Here is a 16,594-nt window from a genome sequence, read left to right on the forward strand (position 1 = left end):
TTGTATGTGAGGAACTAGGAGCAGGGGCAGAGCTGCTACTTTTTTTTTTCCCCTAATGTTCAGATCATTATCAGTTTTAATTTTCTGTGCAATTTTCATGGATGAAAACTTCATGGTTGAATTTTTCCTCTTAAATTTTCTCGTTTATTTTCAACATGGAAGTTTCTTTTTCTTTTTCTTTTTTTTTTTTTTGGCTATAATGCTCACTTGCTCAGAGAAAGCAGGAAGAATGGTACAGTTTCTCAATCTTTGCCCTCTCTCATGACTGTGATAAATTGTTGATTTAGTCTCCATCTTTTCAGATTTTACCGTTTTCTCTTTTTTGATTGGATGGCTACACTGTAGTAGTTTTTCACTTCCTTTCTCTTCCCCCCACGTTGTGCTTTTCTATCCTATATTTCTCGGTATTCTTTTCTGGTCTGGTTTCTTTGTCTACCTTGTTCTGGGCCTGGTATGATTCTTCCTCTTGTGGGTAGTTTACTGTTTTCTAGATGGAAGTTTATTATTTTAGGTGAAATTAACTCCTCTCCAGTGGAGTTTTTACCTCTTTGGGCTCCAGAACATATGCAAGGAAGCCACCTCCCCTTTATTTTGATTAAAAGTGTTCCAGTCTTTCTCTTTATATATACTATTATTCTCCACTTACCATTCTGATAATTATATTTCCAGAATAAATGTTCTTCCTGACATTTGATTAATTGCTTTAGGAAACTTTCTTGAGTCTGTTGCCTTTGGCTTGTTTAGTCCCTGGCATTGTAATCTTGAATTTCTTTAATGGGATAATCTCTTAGTTGCTTTGACATATTCCACATCTCAGAGATTTATGACATTGTTCTCATAAACGTCACCATTATGGAGTGACTTGTAGTTTACACCATAAATACATACTCAGCACAATAGGAACGAATAGACAAGAGATTGGATACAGCAAGGAGATTGGGCAGCAGGTGCCAGAGCCCAGCCATGGTGCAGGTATTCAGCTTAAAGGAAGGGATCTCAACATCTCTTCCTGTACCCTTGTCACCTCCACTCATTCCCTATGTCACACACTCGCTCACACGCTCAATCTCCCACAACTCCAGTGTCTGGTCTTCTGTATTCGCTGAGTTTCTTGTACACACACATGCCTCAAGCACTTGCCCAACTCCACATCTGGTCATCTGTGTTCCCTGAGAGTACTATTCCTGCTGTCCTTGCTGTCACTGGCCTGGTGGAAAGATCACATTGGAGTTCCAGACCTGGGTTAGAATTCTGCGTCAGTCGCTATCTACAGTCTTGATCACATTGGTTACTTACTCCCTCTCTCAGTCACCTCCCTCATACATACGGGTGGAGGGTATGTGCAGGATTATATATAGCTGGCTGACAGGTGCTTTACTGATCCACATTGTTTTACCACACAGGGACCAGATTGCTTGGGTTTGAATCTTGGCGGTGTAGGTTTGTGATTTTGACAAGTCAGGTAATTTGTCTGTGCCTTGGTTTCCTCATCTATAATAGTGTCCAGTACATAGGATTATTATGAGGATTCATTGAGTCATAATATGTTAAGCACTTACAGATATGCCTAGCCTATAGTAAACTGTAGATTGACTCTTCTCATTATTAATAATGTGTACCTTACAGGATTGTCATGTTAGAACATGATAGATTACACGTGAACTTCTCTAGGACAGTGTATGTCATATAGGTTTCTATAGATGTCTACATTTTAAAAAAATCTCTGAGGTCTTTTGCAGGTTAGAGAATTTTTTTTTTTTTAATTTATTTTCTGACAGAGCGAGAGAGGGAACACAAGCAGGGGGAGTGGGAAGAGGGAGAAGCAGGCTTCCCGCGGAGCAGGGAGCCTGATGGAGGGCTGGATCCCAGCACCCTGGGATCATGACCTGAGCCGAAGGCAGACGCTTAATGACTGAGCCACCCAGGTGCCCAGGGAAGTTTTTTTTAAAGATGGGTTGCTGTTACAGGAAATTTGCTAATCCATGGAAACCCTGCAGTCCTTATTTGGTGCTGCTGTGTTGTTGTCATGGTGCCACAGCAGTGTGCTCCCACTTCATCATCATAGATTCCCTGCCTCGTGCTTTGTGTTGGGTAAGGAGACTGTTCATTTTCCAGGTGTTTGGCTTGCTGTGATTCTGGTGGTGCTTTCTTTCCTTGTCTCCTATTAGAACGAGATGGTTCGGGAGTTAGACGGCCACGTCCTGAAGTGTGTGAAAGACCAGAATGGTAATCATGTGGTTCAGAAATGCATCGAATGTGTGCAGCCCCAGTCTTTGCAGTTTATCATTGATGCGTTTAAGGGGCAGGTAAGTGACTTAAGAAAGAAACAAAGGAAACAAGTGTTTGGCTGTTTCCACCGTGAGCAGAGAACAGGGTAGCATTTCTGGGGTTTCCCCATGTGGCCAGACCACCAGAGATAGCTTCTAGTTTCTCCTATTTACATGTATGTCGTAAGAGCCTCTATGCTCTTAGCACCAGCTTCCAAGCAGAGCTGATATTTTCTTATACCATTTTCCCAGAATTGCCCCTTAATTAGCTATTATCATTAATTTCTCTTTCCTAAAACATCGTCCTCACGCCCTCCTAAGCTACATGGAACAAAGAGAGTAAAACACACACCACCTTCTTGGGTCTGTGAAATTGTTTTTTGATACCAAGTAGATTTTTAGGTGCAGTCACGTGTACTGCTAAGCCTAGATTGAAATGGGCTTTGGGGTTTGTTCAATTATGGCAGCAGTAAGGAGATTGTAGGCATTAACCTAGGGGGTTGTTTGGGTTTTCTGAGTTAATGAAAAAAAAGTGGATCTGTGTACTTTAAAATTAAGATCTTATATTTATCGAAATAGACAACAAGGAAAGTAAAAGGATTAAACTGCCAAAGGGGAGAGAATACTTTCAAGACTAAATCACCAAAAATTAATAACAAACATATAAAGAACTCCTGTAATCAAAAAGTAGAGTACAGATTAGTGCAAAAATGACCACAAGCACTAACAGACAAAAGAAACACAAATTGCCAGTAGACATAAGACAAAATAATTCCATTAATAATCAGGAAGATGCAGAATTAGGGCACAGATTATGGACCACTGTTTCCCCACTGGTTGGCCGCTGTGTCCTGGCAATATTGTGGGATCCCATCACTATTGGTGGGAATAGACATTAGCACAGCCATTTGGAAAATCATTTTGCATCATCTTTCAAAGTCTAACATTTATATTTCCTGTGACCCAGCATTCCTAGCCTAGGTGTGTACCTGGTGGGACATCTACACGTGGGTACTAGGAGACATATTTCGACATGTTGAAAGCAGCCTTATTCTCCTAGGAAAGACTGACTAATCTAGATGTTGGTCAGCAGAGGGTTAGAAATTAAAGTAACAAACTCAGGTACTTGCCCAGCAGAAGCTCCACAGTGTAAGTAAATATTTGAAACATAACGTTGAGTGAAATAAGTTAATTCGTTATAGACTGTGAGTTTTTAGCATTTTTATAAAATGGGGAAGAACCATACTTTATACCGTGGAAGTACACAGTTGTACACATACAGCTACACATTAAAAACCACATAAAAAGCACTTAGTGTGCTGACACTTGGTCAGTATCTAACAAGTGTGAGCTGTTATTTTTCTTATTATTCCTGTGATGATGATTTTTTTTTTTTAAGATTTATTTATTTGAGAGAGAGAGAGCGTGAGTAAGTGCACAGGGGAGGGGCAGAGGGAGACAGTCTTCAAGCAGACCCATGAGATCATGACCTGAGCTGAAACCAAGAGTCGGACGCTCAACCGAATGAGCCACCCAGGTGCCCCCTGTGATTACTCTTAATAACAGACTTGAGGTGCAGGTTACTCCATGTCATTCTGGCTAGGAAGGCCAGAACTGAGATTGGGTGGTCCAGAGCTGAAGCCCGTGTGCTTATTTTCTCCAGGACCCAAGAAAAGAGGAAGATTTTCTTGCTTATTGCTGGAAAACACCCTAATTAAACTTAGAAGATTGCAGTAAGGTTAGGTGAAAGCATTTAGAACTTGATTCCAGCCCTTTCTTTTTCTGTTTTTAACCCTTTTCTTCGACACTGTGGACTCTTAACTGTTTTTTATGACCTTGACTAATTCTCTGTCGGTTCTAGGCTTCTTGGAAAAGTCCTTTTCAGCTCTGAATTTATGTACATCTCTAAATTCCTAGTATAGTTATGAAACGGGTTTATATATACGCATACGTACACACCTTGTTCTTTGTAGAGAGAACTCAAATGTGCCATATTTATAATTTGGGCTTTTGAGTCAGACTAGGACATAATATCCTGGCTTTGTCAGTCACTGTCTGTATGACTGCAAGGACACTGTAGAAACTTCTGGGAGCTTCAGAGTTCTCTTCTGTATGCTGAGAATACTCATCACTCACTCTCTCTCTGAGTCTTTGGGAAGATGAATAATGTATATGAACGACACCGAGGCATGGAAAGTGGCAACTGTCATTTTTGGCTTTGTTGTTTGTGTTATCTGCCCTAGGTATTTGCTTTGTCCACGCATCCTTATGGCTGCCGAGTGATTCAGAGGATCCTGGAGCACTGTCTCCCTGACCAGACACTCCCTATCTTAGAGGAGCTTCACCAGCACACAGAGCAGCTTGTACAGGTAGTGGAGTTCCCAGTAGAGTAACCGCAAACACCTGTGGGCTCGTGCAGGCCCAGAGCTTGTGTGTTTTCTCAGCACAGGTAGCCGTTCCTGAAGAGTTCATGTTAATGTGTTTTAAATGCCCACTGAAGCTTTGGGGCAAGTTCTCGTTTCTACCATCCTGGTTTGTGCTTTTTGAATACGGATGATGAAGGGAGCCCTGGCCTTGGAGGGAAGGGCGCTGCCTGCCAGCCTTCTGTCCTTCTGTCATGGCCTGGCCAGCCGCGTCCCCTCAGGCAGGCCATTTCATCTCTCTGGGTCTCAACTTCATCATTTCAAATGAAGTTAGTGGATTAGGTGACTTCTTTTTAGCTTTGATATTTTCTTTTGCTTCTGCCACTAAAAATTTCTACCCCATCACAGTAACCAGTAGAATACTTTCTATGTGTAGTATTTTTGTACTGAAGCAGCATTTTTGTTGGAGTTTGTGGTTTGTTTTGGGGGGAGGTGTGAGGTTATAAGTGTATTAAATCCTCATTGTAGAAAAAAATTGGAAGTGCAGAAAGTAGCAACAAATCATCCATAATCCTACCATCCAGAAGCAAACACATTTGGCCTTTGCACTTGTTCTTAAAAATATTATTTGTACATTCTTAATTTTTCCCATCTTACAAATTTTTGCCTCTTTGTACACATTTATTCTGTCCAATACCTTTAACCTTAGATGAGTGAATATATCTGTTGTTTGCTTGTGATGTTATTTAATTAGGTATTGTCTGTTTTGTTGGACATAAACATTGTTTCCCATTTTTCTTAGTTATTAAGCTTCTGTTTGAGAGAAAAATAGCTTTTTTTTTTAAGATTTTATTTATTTGTCAGAGAGAGAGAGAGAGCACAAGCAGGGGGAGCGGCAGAGGGAGCAGCAGACTCCCCACTGAGCAGAGCGCCTGACACGGGGCTCGATCCCAGGACCCTGAGATCATGACCTGAGCCGAAGGCAGACGCTTAACCGACTGAGCCACCCAGGTGTCCCAGAAAAATAGCTCTTTATTCCCACCTGTGCCTTCTTTTCTTTGTTTCTTTGTTGTTGTTGTTTTTAAATGAGAGGAGGGCTACTCTTTTGTGTCTAGTAGCTTATGAAGGAAGAACCCAAAAAAGACCTTTGGGCATAAATATAGAGAGAAATATTCCATCATCTGGTAATATGTTCCTTTTTTGTAACCATAGGGAAAAATTATCACTCCCTATCCATTTTTAAAATTCTTAAGTGTTCATTAGTATTCAGGTAAGCCATCATGATGCTATAGGAAGGTAGGTAGGTGTTGATTAGATGTAAGGATTTAGGTAATCCACAGAACTCATTTTTACGTAAATTTTATTTTTGTTGTTTCTCAAATAGGATCAATATGGAAATTATGTAATCCAGCATGTATTGGAGCACGGTCGTCCTGAGGATAAAAGTAAAATTGTAGCAGAAATCCGAGGCAATGTACTTGTATTGAGTCAGCACAAATTTGCAAGGTGCGTGCTTTGAATCACATGGACTCTGTTTTCCAAAAAAGATGATAAGATAGTATTTCAAGTCTAGAGAGAAAGAATTTTCGTTCTCTTCTTTTTTTAAATGTTTATTTTTCTCAAAGTATACACAGCTTAAAAAGTCAAATGGTTCTACTATAAAGTATAAAATAAAGCAGGTCCTTTAATGCCTCCTCACTCCCCACTTTGAAATCTGAGGATTATGTTTCTAAAGAACTTAAATCTTATACTTTGCTGAACTGGACATTTTATTCACTTATTTGTTCGGAATTGTGAGATGTTCTTTACTCAGTTTCCTCTCTGGTGCCAAAATTAGTGTACCATCGCTATGTATACAGTATTCTTAGAGTCTCTTTTCCAGTCTTCGTATTGTGCCAGGTCAAGAATAAAATGCACTGGTTATCGCCAGATTTGGAAAGATGTTTTAGGTGACTTATGATTATTAGCAGTGGTTGGAGAAGAAATTTATGGCCTTTCCAAGGGATTAGCGATATGGTCTTTCTAAGTGGAATGTGTGTACCCTACAGCACGCAATATAGTAATTTGTATTTTGGGAATATTTTTCTTTGTATTTTAGAATACATTGCAAAGCAGGTATGACTCTATGGCCTCGATGTTTTTAAGTTGTTCATCTCTTAGTTTTGAAACTTTGTAACATTGCAGCATGGAAAAGAGAGAAAAGAAATAAAAATATAGATAATAATAACTCATAGATCCATAAATAAAATAAAAACTCATAGATCCATAAATTAAAAAAAAAATAAAATAAAAACTCAGAGATCCAGCGTTTCAGTAACCTGACCACATCAGGGTCTCTGTGACCTTGTATTGTCTTTTTTTTTGGCATTTGGCAGGACCAGGGAAGTAGGGGCTGAATCTCTTAGAATTCTTCCTTGGGTCACTGTCCTCTGTTTACTTTTTTTTTTTTCCAGTGTATTTAATATCTCATTCTTAGGTGTAAGTATTAATATTACAATAGACTTGTGGTCTGGTGATGACTGAGTAGCTACTTTGGGGCCTAATCCTCCCACAGATAACAACTATAAATTGTGGACAAAATGCCAAAAACCTTCCTGAAGGCATTAAGCCGTTAAGAGAGTGGCCAAGAGCAGGTAGATACCATAAGGGGTTGGGGGATGGGAGACTTGTTGATACTTGGAAGGAGGTAATTGCACTGGGGAAATCTCCCTGTCCCTCTCCGCCTCCCCTTTTGATTTTTCTTTTTGTATTGAGTTGTATTGAGATATAATTGACAAAAGACATTATGTAAGTTTGATGTGTGTAATAATGTTGGTTTGATACATTTATATATTGCAGTATGATAACTACAGTAGCATTAGCTAACACCTTTATCATGTCATTATTATTTCCTTTTTTGTTGAGAACACCATTAAGATTTGGTCTATTAATGACTTTTTATAATGATCAGGAAATTTCCCAGTTTTAATTGGCTTTTAGCCTATAGTCAGTTCCCATTCTGCTCCATGCTGGGCTTCTAAAGTTGGGATAAAAAAGTCTCCAGTGTTCCCAGAAGGCAGGCAGAGTTAGGGACAGCCATGGCAATGAGAGTGACAAAGCGACAGGGCAGAAATCCCGGAAAGGAGGAGAAGGGCGGCGAGGGGGCGGGGCGGGGGGGGTGAGGAGGCCCACATTTAAACTTCCCAGAGATGTGCGTGACTCCTGAACCGCATTTGCAGGGGGCGAACTTGAGGCGGCCCAGCTAAGGGTCAGAGAACTGAGATTCCTCTTGCAGGGGAGAAGTTTGCTGTTTGAGTTCAGCCCAGTTACTTGCACTAAATAAAGGAGTGGGGGGAGTAATACCCTTGGGGGAATGTAACAGAATTCAGTTTCTACTGTGTATCATTCATTATGTCTAGAAAGCAGGAAAATGTAGTATGACCTATAGTCAAAAAAAAAAAAGTAGAAAAAGGAAAAACTTCAGCTAGTTCCAGACCACCCTGATATTGGAGTTAGCAGAGAATGATTATAAAGCACCTGTTTTAATTATAGTCAAAGATGTAAAGGAAGATATGATTGTAATGAATGAAAAGACGTTAGTAGAGAATTAGAAGCTTTATTATAAAAAAGAACAAAATGGAAATTCTGGAATAGAAAAATAAGTCCTCTGAAATAGAGTCCACTGTATGGCCTTAACAGCAGATTAGAGATAACACCAGAAATAGCTGATACATTTGGACATAGATCAATAGAAATAAAATAGATTAGTGACTTACAGTTTTGATGGTGACCCAGAATAAAAAGTAAAAGTTTCATTGACTTTGCATGCACACGCACATGCATACACGTGTAACTGAAACTGTGTTGTTCATGATTAATTCTGATACTTATTGTTCTGTTTCATTTTTTTTTTTTTTTTTTTAAAGAAAAAGCTGGTCACAAATTACTTAAGTTGATCTCACCACCCACAAATGGGCTGGGAACTGTAGTTTCAGAATGCCTAGAATAAACTTTAAAGACTGCAACACTCTCGATCATGTATTAAGGTGGAAGTCTTTGGCCAAGTGGGATCCCATGGTGGTAGCTGATTTACCTGCTTGCTTTCTTGGAAGACAGGTCAGTGTTGAGGATTGAGTCCTGTACCCAGAAGAATGTCCTGTCCCCAATCCAGTTTAGTAGGAAGTCCTGACTAATTTCTAGGGGAAGCAGGCCTGGAGTGGATGAAGGTACAATCCAGCCAAACAGTCCTGAAAATTGATGGATTCTTTGCCTGAATATTTGGAGATCATGACAGGCTTTGTGCTCTCTGACGGGATCAGTAATATCTTAAGTCCCTTTTCTGCTAAGGGAGAAGCCGATGGCTATTAGGAGATTCACTTCCACAGTGCTACACTTTGAGTTCACACCAGAACAGTACTGTATAGTAGTTAGTGCTGTAGAAGTAAGGTGGGGAAGGGAGTTTTTCTACGATACTGTGTCAAAGGGAGAGGCTGTTGTCTTAATTAGACTTGATTGATTAGGTCACCAGACTTGACAGATGCTGTATTTTTTTTTTTTTTAAGATTTTATTTATTTGACAGAGAGACAGAGAGGGAACACAAGCAGGGGGAGTGGGAGAAGGAGAGGCGGGCTTCCCGCGGAGCAGGGACCCCGATGTGGGGCTCCATCCCAGGACTCTGGGATCATGACCTGAGCCGAAGGCACATGCTTAACGACTGAGCCACCCAGGCGCCCCAGACACTGTGTATCTTAAAGTTTGAAGAAATGACTGGTAGGATGGTAGTTTTTTAAATTTTATTAAGAATTTTGTTTTCCTTCCTTCCTTCCTATTTATTTATTTGAGAGAGAGAGAAAGCATGCACGCACGGGGATGGGGAGGAGCAGAGGGAGAGGGAGAATCCCAAGCAGACTCCGTGCCGAGTGCAGGGCCCGATCCTACGACCCCCAGGATCACAACCTGAGCTGAAACCAAGAGCTGGACGCTCAACCAGCTGAGCCACCCAGGTGCCCTGAGAATTTTGTTTTCCAAATAAAAGCTCAGTGTGCACAACGAGCTAATACTGAGAGCTCTGTGGAACAGCATCCTCTTACAGTGTAAGAACTTGAGGAGGGAATTATTCTGGTGATAGTTCCTGGACTATTCAGATATCCGGAGGGCTGGCCTCTGGAAGGAGTAAAGAGTCCCTGCATTAAGGTACTCCTGACGTAGGTATACATGTCCTTTTTCAGTCCATGAAGGCAAAATTAAGACGAATGGGTGAAATTTTAGGGGAGAGCATGTTTTGCTTCGTTATGTAGAGAAGACTGTTTCATAGCCCTTCGCCCATGTGGTAGGTCACCCTAGAAAGTAATTATTTCCGGATGATGAGAAATTCCCAAGCAGACGCTAAGTGGCCATCTTTCAGGACTGTCACAGAAGAGCTTCCTGCATTTGCTAGGTCTGGACTCTTAAGTTCCTTTTCTCTTTGAGAGTTCTGTGACCCACAGCAGCTCTTCCCCAAGTCACGAACTCTCTGCGAAGCCCTCAGCTGCACACCGACCCATCAGATGTCCTTGCCAGCTACTGGCTCCAGCGATACAGAGAATAGGTATTATTCTTGGACATCACACAACCTCCTCATACTCATGGAGCCACAGGTGCATAGTGGTGTCAGACTTTAATCACTCTGAGGTGTTAAAGACCCATTAGCACAGCCGTGTGTAATTAAATCGCCCTCTCTGGCCTCCCTGGATTTAGTGTAGCCACAGTCCTGTCTTCCTTTCCCAAGGCGATGTATTTGTGAAGTGCTCAGAAATGCCGGCAGGCCTGTAGGGTGGTTCTTGTTCTTAGACTCTGAAGAGGCAGCAGCAGGCTGCTGAATGAGTGCTGTGGTTCATGCTTACACCCTCCTTGACTGAGCGTGCAGGGCCTCCTCTCCTGGGGGCCACTCTTTGTGGTTGGCACTAGAGGTAGAGACATAAGGAAGGCTTGTTCCTGACCTCCGTACACGTAGAAAGGCGAGGATTCATGGATTTTGGTTGTGTGTTGAAATTATAATCATTAACAAGTGCGGCTATTAGGCTGTCATGTGAGCCTCATATGTGAGTCCCTTCGCTTACCTGGGCTTGTTACCCTCCCCTGTGAGAAGGTTGGGCCTGCTCTTCCCCCGAGACCTGGTGTCAGCCACAGTTCACATTGGCAGCCACAGATGGCAAAGGGGGAGACACATAGAGCCAGACAGTTGGTGAATTGATCTTCCAAAAATGTCAGGCTCTCTTTTGCTGCTGACTGCAAGTCAGGACAGAGGCCAGACACAGCCTGACAAGGTCTTTGTTCTAAGAGTTGTCCCTGGATTTGTCTCATTACAGCAATGTTGTGGAGAAGTGTGTCACTCATGCCTCCCGTACGGAGCGTGCTGTGCTTATCGATGAGGTATGCACCATGAATGACGGTCCCCACAGTGCCTTATACACAATGATGAAGGACCAGTATGCCAACTATGTGGTCCAGAAGATGATCGATGTGGCAGAGCCAGCCCAGCGGAAGATCGTCATGCATAAGGTAGGCCAGGTTTGGCAGATCTCACTTAGAAAGGGTGCAAGGCCTGAGGTTCTTGACATTTCTGAAATGCAAATGAAGGTAGACAGCTTGCTTCTTTTTGTGGAGTTTGTCACTGGACTAGGTCTCATGCTGTGCTCCTGTTTCCTTTTCTCTAGAGTGGCCGTTGTCTTCATGTTTTAGTAGCTCACTGGTGTGAAAGGGTCTTCCGCTCCGGTCTTTGTGGGGGATTTCCCTCTGTGCTCTTCAGGGCAGGCTTCTGCCCCTCTGCTCCTGGGAGGCCAGCAGCTCTCAGTCCAGCAGATCGGCCTGCTTGCCTTATTTCCTTTCCTCTTTCCTCTCATCCCCCCCCCCCCCCCCGCTGCCGAGAGAGTGCCTGCCCAGTGCCAGGTACCAGCGCACACATGACGCAGATCGGTCCTTGCCCACAGAGCACCGGGTGGGGAAGAGCAGTGGGAAGTGCTGGTGAGCACGTGAGAGCCCGTGCTCACGGCTTCACGGGAGACTCTGCGGGAGGGAAGTCCAGGCTGAGGAGGAGTGAGGAGGACAGGGACAGAAATCTGAACTGTTAGGTGCTGTGTGTGGGGCTGCCACCGAGAGCCGCCCATGGCTTCTGGAACAGTCTCAGAGCCGGTCCAGCCAGCCCCACGCAGCGCCCCTGGGCTCGGGAAGCAAGACACACCCACGGGCAGGCGTGCTACAGCTGCGTTTGTGCTGGGCAGGGCCTCGAGCCCCAGCTGCTTCTGACCCGAACCCTCAGCCTTTGGGCTCTGGACTCCCTCGGCCTCTGTCATGGGAGGGGTTGGCCACGGTCTGGCGATGATGAGCCACTTGCCCTCCCTGAGAACAAAGTTCGGTAATGAGAATCTTTGTTATGGACTCAAGTTCTGAGCCAGACGAGGGCCCCCTCCTTCACCCCCACCTCCAGTTCAAAACACAGCACGACACAGCGAAACACTGCAGTGGTGTTGGCGGTGGCAGTGGAAGGCTGGGGGAGTCCAGAGTCCTTCCAGCTGTGAGGCTCATGGATGCGCGGGTCAAGACGCTGGGGAAGGCCGAGGCCGTGTCGGAGTCATATAGAAGTTTTTAGCCTGTCCATTTGTTCAGTCCTTCATTTGTCAAATGCTTGTGTGCATCCTCAGAGCAAGCCCAGCAGTGAAAGCTGGAAAAACTGGGGAGTTGGAAGACTGGAGAGCAAGCCCTCCTTTCAGCAGGGCTCCGGCATCTGTGAATAGGACAGTACTGTGCACAGGTAGTGGGCAGTCGTGCTGGGGACATATGGGGGAGGGCTGTGCAAGAATGTGTCAGGCTCTCTTCTAATGTGGAGGTACAGAGAAGGCTCCCCCAGAGAGTGACATTTGAATAAAGCCCTGAACCCTTCCAGGTAGAGAGAACGTGGTGCATGAAGGCTTAGGAGCAGGAGACAAGATTGTGTATTTGAAGTCAGGCGTGTTCAGTAGGGCAGGCCTGTGGTGCCAGGTCACATTTACGTTTCACATGATTGTCCTCGCTGATGAGTAACTCAGAGGAGGCCAGGCAGCAGGAGAGGAGGCAGTGAGGAGGCTGGATGGGCGGTTTTAAAGCCAAGAGCTGGTGATGGCTTTGGGATTGAAGACAAGTGGACAGAACGGGGCTTGGTAGTTGGCTGGTGGAGGGAGTGGAAAAAGGAAGAGTCTCACGGATCCAAAAAACTTGAGAGTTTTCCAGCTTTCACTGCTGGGCAGTGTCCTTTTCAGCAAGAGGAGACCGTGGAGCAGGTTGATTCCTTTCCACCTCCCACCAAATCAAGTAAAAAATGGAGTTCAACAACAGTGTGTGTGCTTGTGCACGAGGGTCGTTAGTTTCTTGCCTGGGAAAGGAGAGGGATTCCAAGTTCATTGGCTGGACTTAGCAGTCACCAGTTCCAGGGACAGAGAGGTGAAAGAATTGAATGTGAATGTCATTAATGTTTCTAAAAGGCGAGCCACCAAAAAGCCAGGGGGTCCTGAACGTCCCGTTCTAATGCCAGAAACACCAGCCATGTCTGTCGTCCTCACTGCTACCCAAATGAAAGTGTAGCATTATTGCATGTTCTTTTTACAGAGCTGTTGAGGCGAGTGCTCTGGGCCACCCAGCTCACAATTGAACCCAGAGCTGTTAATGGTTCCCCACACGGGCTTGTAGGTGAGAACGTAGTAGCTGCTGTGGGTCTATGTCCTGTGGCGCAGCAGTGGTTTCTAGAGCTGCTCGAGACTTCCTTGCTTTGAGGACCTGGCCAACCAGACAAAAATAGTGGCCTGCGTGGAGCTCTCAACGTGGAGAGCGTCCGTGTACCCTGGTGTGGGTGTCCAGTGTGTTGAGTGTGCAAGTGCTCATCAGGGTGGGGTAGCAGATTGGTATGCACGGTCCCTCACTGTTGGTGGACCCGTCGGCGGCTAAGCCAGGGATTGTCAAGGTGGCGTGCTCCACGCCCTAGCCAGGGCACGTAGAAAGCTCCATGAGCTCCCGGCAGAGAAAGGGTGGCTCCAGTGAGGAAGCACCTCTCATGTCTGGGGACTGGAGAACATTAGAACACGAGCTGAACCTGGGTGCAGAGGGTGAGGGGCCAGACTGGCGCGGTGGGCAGAAGAGTCCTTGCTGCAGGACGCAGCGCCTGTGTCCGAGTAGCCGTCCGGCCTTGGATGCGCCACTTAGCCACCGTGCCTTCGGGGTTCATTAGTAAAATGGGGATGATCACACCTGCCATATGGGGCTTCAGTGAACAGTACCCGGCCCACACTAGTCATTTTTACTGTCAGTCGTTTTCTGGGATCCTCTGTGAACTGGATGGCGGGGTCACGTGGTGTGCCCAGGGTTCATGGTGCCCAGAAAGAACCTTCCCCCCACTGCTGAGGGGAGCCAGTGAGGCTGAAAGCTTGCCCCGGAGGGTGCTGTGCAGCGGTGGTGGGGTTGTCAGGACGTGTGTGTTCCGCGTCCTGACCCGGAAATGGTCTGTGGCCAGCCGCCTCCCGAGCCCACGTGCCCGTGCTCAGAACAGGAGCTCGTCCCTTGCGCACTCAGCGTGGTCACTGTGGCTGTCGAGTGGTGGGGCTCTGACCGAGAACCCGGGGAAGGTGTTGCCTCGCAGACTCGCGTGCACGCTTCGGGGCCTGGGAGTGGTGGGCTCACAGGCCAGAGTAACACACACTGTGCTTCCTCCCCAGATCCGGCCCCACATCGCCACTCTCCGCAAGTACACCTACGGCAAGCACATTTTGGCCAAGCTGGAGAAGTACTACATGAAGAATGGCGTTGACTTAGGGCCCATCTGCGGTCCCCCTAATGGTATTATCTGAGGTGGTCCCTTGTCCCCTCATTCCCACTGACCTCACTGGCCCACTGGCGAATCCAACCAGCAACCAGAAATGTTCTAGTAGAGAAGCTGAAATGGGTCAATGGTTGCTCCGGGATTACCCGCTCCTCCAAAAAAAGGAATCAAATCCACAAGTGGAAAAGCCTTTGTAAATTTGTTTAATTTTATTACGCATAACATGTACTAATTATTTTTTTTAATTGACTAATTGCCCTGTTGTTTTACTGGTGTATAGGATACTTGTACATAGGTAACCAATGTACATGGGAGGCCACATATTTTGTTCAATGTTGTATCTATATTACACGTGTGGAAACTTTCAGGGTGGTTGGTTTAACAAAAAAAGTTTAAAAAAAAAAAAAGAAAAAAGGTTTTTAACCCATTTTGCCTTGCCGGCAAGTTTTGCAAATAGCTCTTCCCCACCTCCTCATTTTAGTAAAAAACGAAAACAAACAAAAAAACCTGAGAAATTTGAATTTTGTTAAATGACCCAAAACTGGCATTTAACACTGTTTATAAAACATATATATATATACATATATATATATATATATATATAAAATGAAAATTGTTTTAGAATTGCTATAGCTTCAGTTTATGATTATAAGTTTAGGAAACTTCAAAAAATTGCCTTTTTTGGAGACTATTATGCTGAAGATGTGTAATCTGTTTTGGGAGGAAGAGATGTGAGCTCCTAGGCTGTCTTTCAAGGCCGGGCGGGTGTATTTGTTTACTGCCTACTGGATTTTTGTCTGTTAACATTGAAAGGCAAAATCTGATTATTTAGCATGAGAAAAAAAAAATCCAACTCTGCTTTTGGTCTTGCTTCTATAAATATATAGTGTATACTTGGTGTAGACTTTGCATATATACAAATTTGTAGTATTTTCTTGTTTTGATGTCTAATCTGTATCTATAATGGACCCTAGTAGTCGAACATACTTTGGATTGTACAATTGTACATTTGTATACCTGTAATGTAAATGTGGAGAAGTTTGAATCAACATAAACACGTTTTTTGGTAAGAAAAGAGAATTAGCCAGCCCTGTGCATTCAGTGTATATTCACACCTTTTATGGTCGTAGCATATAGTGTTGTATATTGTAAATTGTAATTTCAACCAGAAGTAAATTTTTTTTCTTTTGAAGGAATAAATGTTCTTTATACAGCCTAGTTAAATGTTTAAAAAGGAAAAAAATAGCTTGGTTTTATTTGTCACCTAGTCCCACAGTAGCAAGATCCTTTCTAAATGTTATTCAAGATGATTCAGTTCACACTAGTGTTTTTTTTTATCCTAAAAAGTAATGTTTTGCTTATTTTGTGACAGTCATAAGGACGTGCAAAGTTCAGCCCCGCCCTAGCTTTCCTTACAATCAGAGCCCCCTCACCTTGTAAAGTGTGAATTGCCCTTCCTTTTTGTACAGAAGATGAACTGTATTTTGCATTTTGTCTACTTGTAAGTGAATGTAACATACTGTCAATTTTCCTTGTTTGAATATAGAATTGTAACACTACACGGTGTACATTTCCAGAGCCTTGTGTATATTTCCAATGAACTTTTTTGCAAGCACACTTGTAACCATATGTGTATAATTAACAAACCTGTGTATGCTTATGCCTGGGCAACTATTTTTTGTAACTCTTGTGTAGATTGTCTCTAAACAATGTGTGATCTTTATTTTGAAAAATACAGAACTTTGGAATCTGAGTTTGTGCTTCTATGTTAACGCCTCCTCTCCCCCTTAACATTAGTGCCCCAGGACAGCCCGTTCCTTCTCTATGACTTTTTTCCTGCTTGTTTTTTTTTTTTTTTTAAATTTTTATTTATTTATTCATGAGAGACAGAGAGAGAGGCAGAGGGAGAAGCAGGCGCCCAAGGAGCAGGGAGCCCGATGCGGGACTCGATCCCAGGACCCTGGGATCATGACCAGAGGTGAAGGCAGACGCTTAACCATCTGAGCCACCCAGGCGCCCTTTTTCTGCTTGTTTGATTTCTGTTTGCAGGATGGTGGGGGTGGGATTGGGAATATGGCTGGGGTGGCCGACTGATAGCTCTGGAGTGCATTTTGACCCAAAGATGTTGGCTTTAGCCTTTGTTGTGCTTTCAGAAGCAAGA

At 43.9% G+C, this 16,594-nt stretch overlaps 1 protein-coding gene and 1 non-coding gene across 13 annotated transcripts in view; both read left to right on the plus strand.

Moving 5' to 3' along the window:
* The window catches only part of PUM1 (pumilio RNA binding family member 1), a 138,338-nt gene extending 122,152 nt beyond the window's left edge, over positions 1–16,186 (plus strand). For all 12 annotated transcript variants that reach the window (XM_073903044.1, XM_073903046.1, XM_073903050.1 and 9 more), the window contains 5 exons: positions 2,169–2,306; positions 4,511–4,636; positions 6,015–6,136; positions 10,958–11,150; positions 14,330–16,186. In XM_073903044.1, the coding sequence (XP_073759145.1) occupies positions 2,169–2,306; positions 4,511–4,636; positions 6,015–6,136; positions 10,958–11,150; positions 14,330–14,461 (711 nt within the window). In that variant the 3' untranslated portion in view covers positions 14,462–16,186. The remainder of the gene's footprint in view (positions 1–2,168; positions 2,307–4,510; positions 4,637–6,014; positions 6,137–10,957; positions 11,151–14,329) is intronic.
* On the plus strand, positions 11,960–12,044 carry LOC112812435 (small nucleolar RNA SNORD103/SNORD85). Its single transcript, XR_003205288.1, has one exon. It is a non-coding gene; the product is annotated as a small nucleolar RNA SNORD103/SNORD85 (small nucleolar RNA).
* Positions 16,187–16,594: the final 408 nt, after the last annotated feature.

This window comes from Callorhinus ursinus, unplaced genomic scaffold, assembly GCF_003265705.2.
Source record: "Callorhinus ursinus isolate GAN/ISIS: 27379988/994484 unplaced genomic scaffold, GSC_fseal_2.0 scaffold18, whole genome shotgun sequence".
NCBI lineage: Eukaryota > Metazoa > Chordata > Mammalia > Carnivora > Otariidae > Callorhinus > Callorhinus ursinus.